This window comes from Osmerus mordax, chromosome 2 (assembly GCF_038355195.1).
Source record: "Osmerus mordax isolate fOsmMor3 chromosome 2, fOsmMor3.pri, whole genome shotgun sequence".
Taxonomy (NCBI): Eukaryota; Metazoa; Chordata; class Actinopteri; order Osmeriformes; family Osmeridae; genus Osmerus; species Osmerus mordax.
This window is the reverse complement of record NC_090051.1, coordinates 18,996,539-19,011,587: the sequence shown is the minus strand read 5'-3', so window position 1 is coordinate 19,011,587 and position 15,049 is coordinate 18,996,539. Positions and strand designations below refer to the sequence as shown.

At 37.7% G+C, this 15,049-nt stretch overlaps 1 protein-coding gene across 1 annotated transcript in view; it reads right to left on the bottom strand.

Annotated features, from left to right (window-relative positions):
• LOC136957600 (titin-like) overlaps window positions 1-15,049 on the bottom strand; it is a 137,088-nt gene that overhangs the window by 86,358 nt on the left and 35,681 nt on the right. Inside the window, exons 70-102 of the mRNA XM_067251650.1 lie at window positions 14,705-14,983; window positions 14,330-14,617; window positions 13,881-14,159; window positions 13,355-13,645; window positions 12,940-13,227; window positions 12,548-12,682; window positions 12,166-12,448; window positions 11,897-12,080; window positions 11,717-11,785; window positions 11,338-11,605; window positions 11,239-11,259; window positions 10,706-10,915; window positions 10,535-10,612; window positions 10,428-10,454; window positions 10,064-10,120; window positions 9,922-9,963; window positions 9,487-9,546; window positions 9,060-9,131; window positions 8,581-8,646; window positions 8,282-8,356; window positions 7,634-7,822; window positions 7,388-7,453; window positions 7,058-7,135; window positions 6,633-6,737; window positions 6,347-6,424; window positions 5,146-6,000; window positions 4,629-4,712; window positions 4,416-4,505; window positions 3,685-3,720; window positions 1,888-3,387; window positions 1,343-1,393; window positions 499-891; window positions 56-325 (exon numbers count right to left, since the gene is read on the bottom strand). Coding sequence (XP_067107751.1) covers window positions 56-325; window positions 499-891; window positions 1,343-1,393; window positions 1,888-3,387; window positions 3,685-3,720; window positions 4,416-4,505; window positions 4,629-4,712; window positions 5,146-6,000; window positions 6,347-6,424; window positions 6,633-6,737; window positions 7,058-7,135; window positions 7,388-7,453; window positions 7,634-7,822; window positions 8,282-8,356; window positions 8,581-8,646; window positions 9,060-9,131; window positions 9,487-9,546; window positions 9,922-9,963; window positions 10,064-10,120; window positions 10,428-10,454; window positions 10,535-10,612; window positions 10,706-10,915; window positions 11,239-11,259; window positions 11,338-11,605; window positions 11,717-11,785; window positions 11,897-12,080; window positions 12,166-12,448; window positions 12,548-12,682; window positions 12,940-13,227; window positions 13,355-13,645; window positions 13,881-14,159; window positions 14,330-14,617; window positions 14,705-14,983 — 6,867 coding nt within the window. The remainder of the gene's footprint in view (window positions 1-55; window positions 326-498; window positions 892-1,342; window positions 1,394-1,887; window positions 3,388-3,684; window positions 3,721-4,415; window positions 4,506-4,628; window positions 4,713-5,145; window positions 6,001-6,346; window positions 6,425-6,632; window positions 6,738-7,057; window positions 7,136-7,387; window positions 7,454-7,633; window positions 7,823-8,281; window positions 8,357-8,580; window positions 8,647-9,059; window positions 9,132-9,486; window positions 9,547-9,921; window positions 9,964-10,063; window positions 10,121-10,427; window positions 10,455-10,534; window positions 10,613-10,705; window positions 10,916-11,238; window positions 11,260-11,337; window positions 11,606-11,716; window positions 11,786-11,896; window positions 12,081-12,165; window positions 12,449-12,547; window positions 12,683-12,939; window positions 13,228-13,354; window positions 13,646-13,880; window positions 14,160-14,329; window positions 14,618-14,704; window positions 14,984-15,049) is intronic.

Genomic DNA, 15,049 nt, shown 5'->3' with positions numbered 1-15,049 from the left:
ACTGATGCATTTAACATTTATTTTAAAGAAGATTATTGTATAATTTGGTACATACCTATTACTTTGACAGTAGTTTCAGTCTTAATGTCCTCACATTCACATGTATATACACCAGCATCTTCTTCCCCTGAGTTCTGGAGTGTAATTGCATGTTGCATTCCAATGACATTGATGGCCAACTTCCCTGCGATTTTCTTCAAGGGCTGACCATTCTTCTTCCATACAACATCTCTCTCTTTGTTCAGCTCACAGGTCAGGTACATAGACTGTCCCTTGATGACGGAAGTCTCTTCTTCCAAATTCTTAATGAACTTCACAGGCAGTTCTAGAGAAATATAATTCAAAACACTATAAGGACATTACTGTTACAAACAATTAGATACACACAATTGCATATGCAGCAACTAAGTCATTACTGTGTGGTTTAAATTGATGAAAAATGTATTCATTTGCAATAAAAATACATAAAAAAATGAAATATTTAAACTCGTAAAATACCTTCAACAATGAGTTTGGCTGTGCATGTTACTTCTTTGCCTGCATTCTTGGCAACGCATGTGTATTCGCCAGTGTCAGAAAGTTGGACGTCAATGATATTCAGTTTGCGATCTTTTCCATCAGAGGTGAATTTGTGTTTTGGGCTCTCTCTTAGGTTGCTTCCATCTTTCATCCATGTTGTTATTGCAGTAGAGGGTGAAACCTCACACTCGAACGAAGCAGCAGAGCCAATAGATTCAGCTTCCTTCAACACTATGTCCTGGAGTTTTTTAATGAACTTAAGGGGAACAGCTTTGAGCTTGAATCCTCCGAAGGGTTCCTCTGGTGGTTTGTCTCCACCAGGTCTCATTCCTCTACCCCTGCCACCATCACCAGGGGATGGTGTTTGCCTCGCTGTAATGAAAAAAGTTAAATACATTAAGATATCTGTTAATAACTTGTATCTCACCAATACTTCACCTCTGGAAAGGCTGGAAATGTAGTTTTTGATGGTTTTTAGATTGTTTCCAAATAAATGCGTGCATTCGTAACGATGCCCTGTTTAGTTTGTAATAACTAATGCTTAATAGAAGCGTTTTTGACTGTAGTATGATGTGGATGCACATGTATGAATACATGTAAATATGTGTATACATATATATTTCTCATGAGTATGTTCTTTTCTGTTTTTCTAGACAATATTTTGTCTACTTGGAGGACTCACCTTGACTCAAGGTCACTGCTTAAAGAGCAAATTCTTACACAAGACAATTTAGATATACAGACATGAAGTTTGGTGCAAGAGTGATATAAGATTTTAAAGATGAAGCATTGTGTTACAAGAGTTGAGCTTGTATATTCTCACCCCCAAGACCTCGGCCTCTGCCTTTTGGTGGCTCCTCCTTTGGTTTCCCATCTGGACAGAGAACAACAGTGTGACAACAGAGTCTATTGTGGTAAACACAATTACATACAAAACAGACTCACAATAGATAAAAATGGACAAACCAAATATGGTATGGACAAACAACGCAAGATAATGAAAATGAAGAAAGTCTTACACAATGTAATACTGTATACAACATGACAGGCACATGAAACATCACATGATGGAAAATGAGGAGAAATGTGGTATAAACTAGTACCAAATGCATTTAGAATTAGTACAGATGATTTGATGACCTGAATGAAGAACAAGATGAATTAGACACACACACACGGAACATAGAATAAATGAGAACAGATGTTAAGATGGAAAACACAGGAACACAGGAACTTTAAGATGGATGGATGGATGTAGATGGATGGATGGAAAGAGGAATGAATAAATTGGTGGAGGTAGATGAAGATTAAATGATGTGAGTCATCCTCTGAGTCGTCACTTGGAAGGTTCAGCAGTCGCCACCTCACCTCGTCTGTCACCTGGCATCCCGGGGGTCTCAACTGCCCCATCTTCCAAGGATTCATCTTCCCAGTCCTCTGTGGAACCATAACTCTCACGAGGGACAAGCTCCCATCCCCACGCTTCATCCTCCTCTTCTTCCTCCACATCTGGCTCATCCTCATACACCTCCTCCTCCAATTGAGTAGCAATTTTTCTCATCTGCACCGCTTGAGGTGAAAGCTCTTTCATCATAGGAATCTTTTTTGGGGCTTCTTGGGTCTGTTGCTGTGGTGATGTTTTAGTTGCCACTTTTTTTAGGGAAATGGCTTCAACTGAATCTTTAGGGGAATCTTTTTGAGGTATATATTTACTTCTTTCTGCACTGGGCTTCCTTTCCATAGATATGGATTCAAGTGCTTTTGGCTTCAGTTTCTCAACTCTTGGTGAAGGAGTCTTCTTAAGCTCTACACCTCTCTTTATGGCCTCTACATGCTTTGGAACTACTTCTTTCTGTTTAATCTCTGCTTCTTTTGACAGGCTCTCTATGTTCTTTAACTGAATTGGCATATCTTCCTTGATACTTTCTTCCTTCTTGGGAGGGACCACTTTCCCTGAAGGGCTTGGTTTTTGTACCACACCAGGCTCTTTGTTTTTGTTTCTGTCAAATTCCTTATCTGGAGACTTGGATTTTCTCTCAGTAGAATCTCTTGATTCTCGACTTTGTACTTTACTTTCTGGTTTCTTCTGTATTTCCTCAGGGGACTTTATAACTTTTATCTCAGCTTTAGGAGACTTTGCAAATGGCTTCAATTCAACATTTTCACTCTCCTTTTCTGGAGTAGAAGTCATTTTAGCCTTTGAAAGGGGTTTATGAGAATCCTTTGTTTTTTCATCTTTAGGTTGATGAGCTACAGGTTCTTTCACCAGTTCATCTCTATTGGGTCCCTCATCTCTTTTTGAAACTCCAAAGGGACTGTCTTTCTTAACAACTGATTTCTGTATGTCTTTGGGTGTAGCAGTTTTTTCAAATGGTTTTAATTGCACAGTTTCTTGTTCTTTCTTATCTGGTGTCTGCTTTGCTACTTTTTTTAAAGCTAAACCTGTTTGGTCCTGGGGTTCTTCTTTACGGAACCTAGGTGTTTTCTTGGAAATTGTCTTCACTTCTACCTTCTCATCTTCAGGTAGATTTTTCAAATGTTCAGCTGACTCTTGAGTGGAATCCGTAGGTTCCTTTTGGTTACTATTGTCAGCTGGACTGCCCATCTGCATGTGATCTTCTTTATCATGGTCAAAATGTGGAGCTTTGGTATGAGCCTCAAAAAGCAGTTTTCCATCAGATGTCCGAGGTGTGACTTCCTTTGCCTTCTCTTCTGAAGGAATCTTGGGCACGTTTTTAAGTTTGATGATGTCTTTGTCTTCCTCCTTACCTCTTGAAGGTATTTTCACCTTCTTCAAAGTTGGCACATCTGGTTTCTCATCCTCCTGTACATGAATTTTACCCTTTTTGGGTGTTGTCGTGTATTTTTCTAAGACAGCAAAAATGTTCCATAACATAAAATGTATAAAGCACATACAACACAGAACTCACTCAGAACACTGAACAACTTGAAGATTTTTGTTCTGCATAACAACCAAACTAAAATATTTACTAGACAAGGATAGGAAAGTTTGACATAAAAACAGATAACGGTAAAATGGCAGGTAAAATGTCCCGCACATAAAATAAAATTTGACATTACATTTACATAAATATTATACATATAAAGTTAAGATATATAATCAAAAAATGTCAAGATATTGTTTGTATAAGAATGGATGTTTACCTTTGCTTGGTCCAGGCGCTGTAACAGGGCCCTTGTCTGTGGGAGATTTGTGACAGAGATGTAAGTCAGTTTAGACTGAATACATAAAAGACATCTTAAGGGATATGGGAAATTGCCCATTATTGAAGCATAAATATCTACCCACTATGGAATAGAGTAGATATTTTTGTTAGATAAGAGAGCGTGACATGCAACACATCAAGAACATTTGTACATATTTAATGTACACAGGGCATATTTTAAGTGAGTTAAAGAGCATGCTTTTCCAAAGGCTTACAATTGCCATCCTGCTTCTGGTTAAGTATGTAGTTAATGTTATTTATGGATTGCTTGATGATACATTTACGTTAGTCATATGATGACAGTAGATGCCATCATCTTCTTAAATGAAAGAAAGACCTAAAAAAAAAAATTCTATAAGCGCAAGCATACAGAAGTAGTGTAGCCATCAGCTCCTTCAACAGGATCTGATACCATCAGAAAATCGGTTAGTCGAGCAATCATTTCATGATATCAGAACAAAGATACAGTATATCTCCAACAAGATTGTTCAGATAAGACAAGCTACTTAAAATACACATGAAGCAAAAAGATGTTCTATCCAGTAGCAGAGCATGTCGACTCAAACTCACTGTCCTGAATGTGCTATGTGAAGCACAAGTTAATAAGAGAGATATTCAAGAAGAGACATTTAAAAACAAAAATTACTAAAAGACAAAGCAAGAGACTACCTTCAGGTGGTGAAAACTTCTCTGCTAGGGGAGCTGCCAAGGAAGTTGAAGTTGGCGGGGAGATAGTCTTCTCCACAGGTAACCCTTTAGCTACAGAAGCATTTCAAGAAATGACCATTTTGGCCAATATTTGAACCAACATATAATATGAAAGAGCTATAAAAGAGTACAAATAAGACAAGGACATACATGACAAAATGGAAAACAGTGTACCTTCAGAGGGAGATACTCTCTCTGCATGGGGAGCAGATGAAGCCTTTGGAGCTGATGGGGAAGGCTTTGTTTCCACTGTAGGCACTTAGGAAATAGGTATGCCATTGTCACAATCACATATGTATCCCTTGGGCTAAGAGTAATATCAAGATTGACAAAACAATAAAACACAAACAGTTAACACAAACACAAAAGAATATGAGTGGTGGGTACACCACATAAGATGGAAGAGGATTGTGTACCCTGAAGAGAAATGGCATCCTCAGCTATAGGAACAGGGGCCATTTCATGGGAAACCTTATAGTCTGGTTTAAAAGAAACTACATTTTTACAGATTCTAGACACTCTACACAGACAACATGCAACCTGTCAAGATGTGAAGGAAGAATATCCAACCAATTACGGTTGTTAATCATGGTCAAGACATAAGATACCTAAAGAAGGTTACATATAGAAGAAAGAGTTGTCAATCTTATGATGATTGCGTGAATATGATTTCTCAGAATCAATTGGATACCTTTACGAGTTGTTTGCTGTTGATCCTTCTGTGCATGGCCTTCCTCTGCTGTCTTTCTGATGTTCTCTCTTGGTGTCTCCTGGGGTGTTTGAGAAGTCCTGTACTGAATAGCTTCCTCCTTCATGAGAGAATCAGCTTTCTGATCAGGAAAGGCTACATCCTCAGTGGGAACTTTCTTCATCAGTAGAGTAGGATCCTCCTTAGGGATGACTCTTTTCTCAAGTGTGGATTGTTTAGATGAAGAGACTTCCTGAGACAAAGTAAGTATCTCAGATGAAGACAGAGAACCTTTTTTCTCTGAAAGAGCCTCTTTCTGAGATGGAGAAACTACTTTTTGAGATGGAATAACTCTCTCCTTTTGAACTACAGCTATTTCATAGGTAGCTTCTTCCTTCAGGTGTATTTGTCTCTGAATTGATCTGCCTTCATCTTCTGGACACATTGATTTCTTGAGCGGTATGTTTTTGTCTTCAGGGGACATAGGTTTTGGGGATTTACTACCTTGATTCTTGGTTAAAGCAGGTTTCTCATATGGAATTCCTTTCTCAGGTAAAACAACTGTTTTAGATGTGACGGCTTCCATTTTTGGAGAAATAACATTTTTGTGAGGAACTGCCTCCACTGTTCGCCTTTCTGAGCCATTTTCAGTTGTCCAATCATCCTTGTACTTCGTGTAAACATCTTCTGGCTTTGACTGAATAATATCCCCTCTTCTCTCATCTGTCCTCGCCTCTTCTTGTCGGTAAATGACTTCTTCTGTCAATAAAGTCCTCTCCACAAACTTCAGCGATGTTTCTTGAGTCATCTCAACCATGGTTGTGGCAGTTACCTCTGTCCTCAATGGAACTGGGGCAACTTAAAGATATAATGAAAGATTCAAGAAAAGCACCATGTAGCGGTGGCAAAGATGACAGAACAACACCAAAACAAAGACAGTTAAAAGCTGAAGGGGATGGGGGTTGTTTTTAGGTCTACAATGTTCTATGTATCCAACATATAATGTAGTAGCTCACAATATATTTCTTGTAATTCTTATACTGATATAATGTGTAGAACTGTTACTTTTGCAGTGCAAGTAGCCTAATTATCTCTGTGGGTGACTATTGTTAAAAAATCTGGATCAACATAAGCTATAACTATCCAGATAATATGAATGTTGACTATTATCAGAGTGTCTTTCATGAAAAGTCTTCTAGCATACCTTTGTTGAGGGTAACGTCTTCCTCCACTTTAGATTTATCTATTGCCGTTTTCTCAGGATGCACATCCCTTGGCATTACTGGTTAGATGCATATGAAATAATCAAACACAACACGGACATAGGGATATGACTACACACAACAAAGAAAGAACCAAAGATTGCATATACTAAAGTTTCAAAAAATAGAAATTTGCGTTTGAAGAAGTTAATTGAGTAAAAGATTGACACAAAAGAATGTCACTTTCAAACTGCAAACTTTTCAAACTGTCATCTCTTCAGAATTTACCTTGCTGCTGTACAGTTTGCCTTTTTGCCTCTGACTGGCCAGCTGTTTGTTGGGGTTTTCTAGTTTCGTCTGTCATGGGTGCCTCTGACTTAACATCCTTGACAACTTCAAAGAATGTGTGAAGTATGATTATTAAAACCTTTGGTCAATAAGCTAAACCATTATCTGCATAGCACACTCTATCGAGTGATTATCTTTTTTCCACTTTGATTAGACAAACATGAATAAAACTGATTCATATGACATACATGATGATCCACAATAACATAACAGAAAACATTCAGGAAGAAATATTACCAAAAATGACAGTTGACACACAAGGCATTAACATTTATCCACACAAGATAGAAGATTAAATTGCAGCATTAAGATAAGTAAGACAGCTGCAACAAGAGGAGTGTACTTTCTGTTTTCTATTCAAGAACCTTTTTTCAGTGTGGTATCTGTTGTTTGATGAACTTGAGCTGCATGCGGTTGAGCAACAGGTTCTTTTAAGCCTTGGACTTTTAAAATGTAAAAGAAAGGGGATGTTCACCTAAATTGCTAATACAATCTTTACAGTTTGAGTTTCACTCAGTTACCTGAAATCTGTTTCCATTTTCTAGTCTATTATTGCATTGCTGTGGTCTATAACTCAAGCAAAATAAGCTCTTGATAGATGATATATCAAAAGGGAAATTGAAGTTAACATTTAAATGGAATTCCTATGTTATAGAGGCAGTGTAGAGCAATAGTCTTCAGAAACTGTAGGATACCTTTCTGTGAAATGACATCCTTTGGAGGTTGGGCTGGTTTTCTGACAGGTTCTGTTTGAAGGTACTCTTCATGTACCAAAAAAAGAATCGTTTGGGTTTAATAACCAAACTATAAGAATCCCTAAGTAGGTACTCACATACTACACATCATTTGACAGTACAGCATATGACAAACATTCACATATTGACACACATTATTGGGCACAGTTAAAGAGAAGAGTTATAGAAGAAAATATGGAACTGTACCTTTAGCCTGAAGAGTCTCAGGTGACTTTTTGGGTGTGGGTGCTGTCTTTGGTTCTGGTTCAAACTGAGTTGAAGGTGCCATTTTTGGTCCGGGTGCAGTCTTTGAGTCAGATGGCTTTTTTGGCTCGGTTTTTGGATCAGGAGCCACTTTTGGCTCAGGAGGCATATAAGTTGCAGGGCTAGGCACATCTTTCAGGTAATACAGAAACATAACTATCAATCAGTACCAAGACATCAAAAAGAGGTAAGACTAAGAAAATCAAGAACACACTGAAAGAACATACAACAACGATGACAAACACCCTGGCATTACAGTTACAGTGAATCACCACAAACCATTGAACAGATAGACATTGATTTGTAGAAATCAAGTATATATGAAACCATTATGCGATACCACAATATATTCACACAAAAACATACCCACATACAACACACAAAACACAAAAGGTTTGATGGGCAAATAAAAACCTAATGAGGTGCAAAGCCTTTGCATCAATCTGAATGGAACATTTTTCAACAAAATGTTTGAACTAATAGATTCTCCAAAAAAACACAGTACTCTGAGCATAAGAACATTTGTGGAAAATGAAAACTTTCCATAAAAACAATAGACACACAAACACATGTTATCACAAGCACTATTACCTTTAAGGGTGGCATGATCTTTTTGCTGGACTACTGGGGTGATCTTTTGTTCTTCTGGCTTCCTTGCTTCAGGCACTTTTAAAACATTGTGATTCAATTTTTTTTAAATCATCTCCAAATATACTATAGGTTGTAAAGATGTTTAACGCTTGACAACGTTCTTGCACAAATACATCAAGAAAGAATGTATCACAAACACATTTAAATTAGACTCACAAAAACATATGGAAAAACCACAGACAAACTTTTTAAGAATCACATTAAAGAATGACCATGAAGGGTCAACATTTTGAGAATACCTTTGCTAGGAGCTGGTGAGACCTTCGTTGCTGGTTTCTCTTCTTGTTTCTTGTAAGCTTCAGGAACTTTAAAGATATGTATTTTGTTAGATCACTTTTACAAAGTTCGAAAATTAGGGGTTATTATCAACCAAATGCATAAGCAAATGTTAATACAAGAATCAAAAACATGAAGATGAAACAAACAGTAGCTACACAGAAGCAGAAAAAGAGTAGCTACAACAGTACAATATGAGAGCAAGAATAGCTGTATTCAACCATTCCAAGCAAGTCACCAAACAAGAAGTTATGGCATGAAGATGTTGGTAGGACAGATAGAGATGGTAGTTATTTGACATGACAACATATAGTTAAGAAATCCAGACATAAATGCTGGTATCGAGTAGGTTCGACTGAATGAGCATCATTGGCATGATGATCATCTTGCTTGTTAATTTATAGCAGTAAGCTTTTGCTGGCATAATTTTGGTTTGTTATACCTTTGATAGGTATTTCTTCACTCATTCCCACAGTTTGTTTACGAACACTTTCATCAACGGGCGTTCTTTCTGCTGATGAAAGACAAGAGTAATCTTAGAAACTCAGGACTTATATGACACTATATGACAAAGATTGGTCAGCATTATTTAACTAACAACAATACAACACTTCAACATGTTATCATTTATGACTTGGTAACTTGAACAAACATAGGTGAGAGAACATGTACAGTTAAATGGGAAATCACATTCAAGGGACATTAAGACAACAAACATAGCATTCTGACACACATGGAACATACAAAAGGAAATGTACACATACATGAACAATTACAGAAAACAAACTGACAGTAAGGTGCCCAATTGCCAAAGGCAGACACATTTGCATCACACAATAAAGTTTTCACTAATGATGTTCTCATTATACCTGAGATTGTCGAGTACTGAAGAGATACTTTCTCTTCTTGCATGGTCCAACTTTCAAATGCTATTAAAAGTACAACCGGTGGTAGAAATAAGAGCACAAATCTCATTTTGATAAGGTAGTTACTCTCTATGACGACAGTTCACACATTACATAATATTTGCAAGAAGTATCAGCCATTATAATATGGATGATGAATGGAAGAGTAGATGAATCAATTATGATGGTTCATTAGATTTTTAGTAATGAGTTAAAGTGCCCAAGATTGATGATAATGGTATTTATTAGGGAAGTAATGATTGTTAAAGATGAACAAAAAGTAGAAATGCAATGCTTTGCATTTCTGATTTCAGCCGACAGATTTAAAGTGTTTCAGTGTGAACTATTTTATAATATTATTAGTATGTTAAGATGGTACAAATCATGAAAGTGATGTACCTTTCACTTCTGTCTTCTTGTAAGAGTATTCAGATGACTCATCTTTTGATTAAAAATCAAGACATATTTATTTAACCAATGTATCTCCAACCGAGGTGACATTTTATGTAAATATTATGTTATTTAGTTATTTGATTCTTACCTTGGTAAGAAACTAACGATGGAACATCTGGAACTTGTATGGATGAATCTGGGACATCTAAGGATTTTATTATAAATAAGGTTTTAGTACCAGAATGGACACTAAGTATGTATTGTGTTGCTATTTTATAAGTTGGATGTGTCTATAACTGAAAATCTCTCAGGCCTTATAAGTAAAACTCTCGGCCCTACATCAAACCATGAAGGATCATACATAATCTGTCTTGAGTCAAAATAAAATTAAGACATAATCAATAAGGTATGTATAAATTCCTACTGGTTCTGATAAAGAGGTATATGCAGTTTTGCTTATCTTGAAAAACCTGTTTCTTATTATTTAGATTTGACAATGACATGATACTCACCATAAGGTACCCTTCCTAACCCAATCTCTGTAAGAGGAGGAGGTCACACATTATAACTCAAGCATAAGTACTGATGTATGGGGGGAAAAGCTAGTAAATGTACAGACCTTTGCCTGAAAGGTAAAGCTCAGCTGTGCTTTTAGCCTCCCCCATGGGTTCCAACTGCGCAATCACCGAGTAAACGCCTAAAGGATTAGTAATGAAGATTGCTGAGTTTATATCAATGTAATTGACAGAGGTGGGAATAAATTAGCTCTATTTTGGGTAACGCTACACACCTTCGTCCTCAGAGGTTACATTTCGGATGATCATAAAGTGTCGTCGCCCTTCACTTCTGAAGTTATATTTTGGGCACTCTTTAAGCTCCCAAGTGTCTTTATACCACGTAACGATAGCATTGTCGAAGGACACCTCACATTCAAAGGTGGCAGACTGTCGCTCATTCACCTCAATGTTCCGGATGCGTTTGGTGAATTGAATTTGGTCAGCTAAAGACAAATAATGGGGATTTGTGATTACAAAGATCCTAAAATATTTATATTTAGATAGTTTGGTTCTAAAGGCTTAAATACTTAAATACTTAAAACCTATTTTCAAATAAATAGCTGCATAATTTTTACAGTGTTGGGATTTTACTTTTTTATAATAAAATTAAGGCAATTGCAACATGAGAACAAAGCTTAAAGTTTAAAATAACACATTGACATAAACTTGACATTAACAGTACATGTAAGCTATGAGAAGAAAAGAGGTTAGTAAGTGACACCCTGAGATCTATTTGCTCAAGTGAGGTGTCAATATGACCCCTTACCTGGGTGGGAGACATCTTCATCTGACAAGAAAAGCAAGGCAATGCTTGATCCTTTACTATTCAGTACATGTATGGAAACAAGACATTAATAAATCCTACCTGTCACTGTCAGCTTGGCACTGGAGATGTGTGGGCCACAAACCACACGGTAGTTTCCCTGGTCCTTGGACTGACACTGCTTGATCTTCAGAATGTGGCGGTCACCAACAATGCTGATTTCATATTTGTCATCATTGTCAAGCTTCTGTGTTGCCTTGTACCAGGACAAGGAAATCTCAGGGTAGTTGATCTTGACCTCACACTCAAACACCGCTGTCTTGTTTTCAGGAGTACTCTGGTCTTTGATGTCTTTCACTAGAGTGACAGGCTACACAAACAAACATTATTTAACACAATGGGTCCATTCTATATTCCGATAGTAGACCTTAAATAATTGGAAGTGTCAATGAATACATAAATTGTCAAGAACATTCAGTACCTCTGCCTGCATTTTTGATTGCAGACCACTCATAAATCTGTCCAAATCATCACCTCCATGCTCTGACTCCTGGTGCAGAGAAACAATACTTGGTAATATTTGGCTAGAGTTGTCATCATTGGTGCAGATGTATCAGGTTTGAATGTTAAAGTAGAGTCTATACTTCATTCTGTTTCTCACCTGTGTTCCACTTTCTGCAGCTTTCTCCCTCTTCAGTTGCTCAATGGCCTGAAGGAGGCCACGGTAGTCAGTGATTCCATACATTTGGGCATATTTCTCATACTCCTTAGGATCCACATTTCTGAGCAACTCTACTATGTCAATATCCTGGTCCTTCTTGGGACTTTTCTGTTTAGATGGAGTCCTGTGAGGAAGCAGACACGCTGATGTTAAACAAGTTTGGATTTAAACATAATGCGATTGAAAGCATTATTTGCAATCACACTTACTTTTTTAGTTTGGCTCGGAAGTCTCCATCAAGTCCAGAATCCTTCTTTTCATCAACAATCAAGTCAGTGCTGCTTTCTATTTCCCCTTCCTTGTTAGATGCAACACATCTGTACTGCCCAGAGTCAGATTTGGTCACTTCTCTGATCTCCAACTTGGCCTCCTGGCCCTTCTGCTCAATAGTGATGCGACCTCCATGAGTGATCTGCCTCCACTTGCCCTTCATCCATTTCACATTCGGAATGGGATCACCTCCGACTTTGGCAATGAATGTTGCAGTGCCCTCTGAAAAGGGATGAAAGATAATACATTTATGACGTTGAAACATTAATCATTTATGAGTGCAGATATCTCTATTTAGCATTATAAATCTGACACACTTACTTTCACAAACATGGGCAGTCTTTGGCTCCTCAATGAAAAACAGATTGTCCAGTCTTTTCGCTGGGGCACTTGGCGCTGGGGCACTTGGCGCAGGGGCAGTTTGCGCTGGTACACTTGGCGCTGGGGCTGCATCTCCTATGAAAAAAACAACCCGGATTCTCAATAAATAGAATGTCATTGTCATTCACATAGGTAGGTAGTTACTTTATTGATCCCAAAGAGAAATTACAGAATATATACTGTAAATGAATAATACATATAATAAAACATGGCAAGTTACTTCATAATGTACTATAAATAAAACATTCAGTTATCTGATATGAAATAACTATGAAACTTTATGAGAACTTTGGAAATAAAATGATTACTATAATCAGCAATACATGTATTACCTCTCATTGTCACTTTGGACTTGCAGAATTCACTGCCAGCCTGATTTGAAGCCTTGCAGAGGTAGTCCCCTGCATCGGTTTTTGACACTTGGCTGACTTCCAAACATGCAGTGCTGTCAGCAAAGGTGATCTTAGTGTTGCCTGTGGATTTCAGTTCTCTCCTGTCCTTCATCCACTGAATCTTGATGGGAGGTGATCCAAAGACGTGGCATCTAAGGGTCAGCTTCTCTCCCACATTCACACTCACTGGTTTCAGAGGGATGTCGAAAACTGGAGGCTTCTTGTGCTCTGTGAAGATCAGAGGATCACAAATTGGAAAGGTTTAGGGACTTCATTTAGGGAACATTAATGTAACGTAATGCAATAAATATCTAACCTAATTATAATGTGATGTGTGCTTTAAAATGAAACAAACCTGTTATGGTGAGAGCCACTTGGTAGGAGGCAGAGCCAGCTTCATTGGTGGCTTTGCAGGAGTACATACCACTGTCTGAAATCTGAGCGTTCTTGATACACAACACAGGTGCATTACTCTTGAAGGTAATATCATACTTATCGGAGCTGTGAATTTCACTGTTGTTTTTGCACCAAGTGATGGTCATGGGTTGAGATCCAGATAAGAGGCTCTCAATATTCACAACCTGGCCTTCTGAGTTTTCCATGGTGTCAAAAGGCTTTTTGGTGAAGTTGGGAGGAATTTTACGCTCTGGTGACAAAATACACAGGGCACAATATTAATATAGGTATTATCACTAAAGTTAAAATGTTAGTCTGAGTTTAACATAGTCGTTAAAAGCACCTGTACAAAGACAAATAGTAATAAAAAAATAATTCATTAGTAATAAGAAAGTATATCAGTAATCAAAATCCCTGTTGTTGCCTTTTATAAATATAAACAGAATAAGGCCATTATGAGTAATAAGGGTTTGTTAGTGATTTACCTATTGCCACCTGAGCATGGCATATATCAGTTCCTGCTCCATTGGAAATTTCGCAAGAGTATCTTCCAGCAGCCTCATATCTGTCACTGTTGAGGACTTCCAGGATGCAGGAAGTGTCAGTGGTTCTGACATTATACTGATAAGAAGCCCAGATTATTTTGCCATCCTTTAGCCAATTTATAAAAATCCTAGGAGTTCCAGTGAATGTGCACTCAAGTTTCAAAGGTTGTGCAAGTTCAATTCGCATATCCTTCAGCTTCTTCACAAAGTGGACAGGTTCTGAGTGGAGTAACATTGACAAAGGTTACAAAATTGTTGATGTGTTCACATGCTTATGAATAAGACTCACATACGTATAATAGCATGTATGTAAACTGCAGTTTTGGTTTGTTCTTAGAGGCTTTAAAGATTTAAGCACAAATTGGTTATCCGTCAATATCTTAACAAACCTTGGACCGTCAGTGTAGCTGAACAAGACGCAGTTCCAACATTATTTGTAGTTATGCAAGTGTATTCCCCTGAGTGTCTGAGTTCACTGTGGGTTATCTTTAGGACAGCAGTGTTATCATCATAAGAAAGTATATATTTCCCATCATTTGTCAAAGATCCGCCATCTTTAAGCCAGGAAACCTCAAGAGGAGAGGATCCTACAACCCGACACTCAAATCTAACTGGCTGTCCTATAGCCTTCTGGAGGCTAACAAGTTTTTTGGGAAAGGTGGGTGGCGTTTTGATATCTAGAATAGAGCAATTAGACAGAAATGTTTGAATCTGTTTACATGAGTAACGTCACAGTTTCAGAAAAAAAGAAAAGCGAGCATCACCTTTCACAACCAGTCTGCATCTACTGGAGGAAGTTCCAATGCGGTTTTCTGCCTTGCAGGTGTATTCTCCATCCTCAAACTTGGTTGCTTTACTTATTTTCAAAGTGGCTATGCCATTATGGTACTCCATTTTACAATTACTAGTTTCTCGCTGTTTTCCATCAGACTTGAACCACGACACTGTAATGTCAGGGGTTCCTCCAATATGGCATCTTAAGCAAACCGCATCACCCATATTTATCTCCTTTGATTCCAAAGTTTCAATAAAGTATGGTCGTTCTGAAGAAACACATACAATTCAATGAGTAATAAAACAAATATTCTTGATGAACAGAAGTATGATGG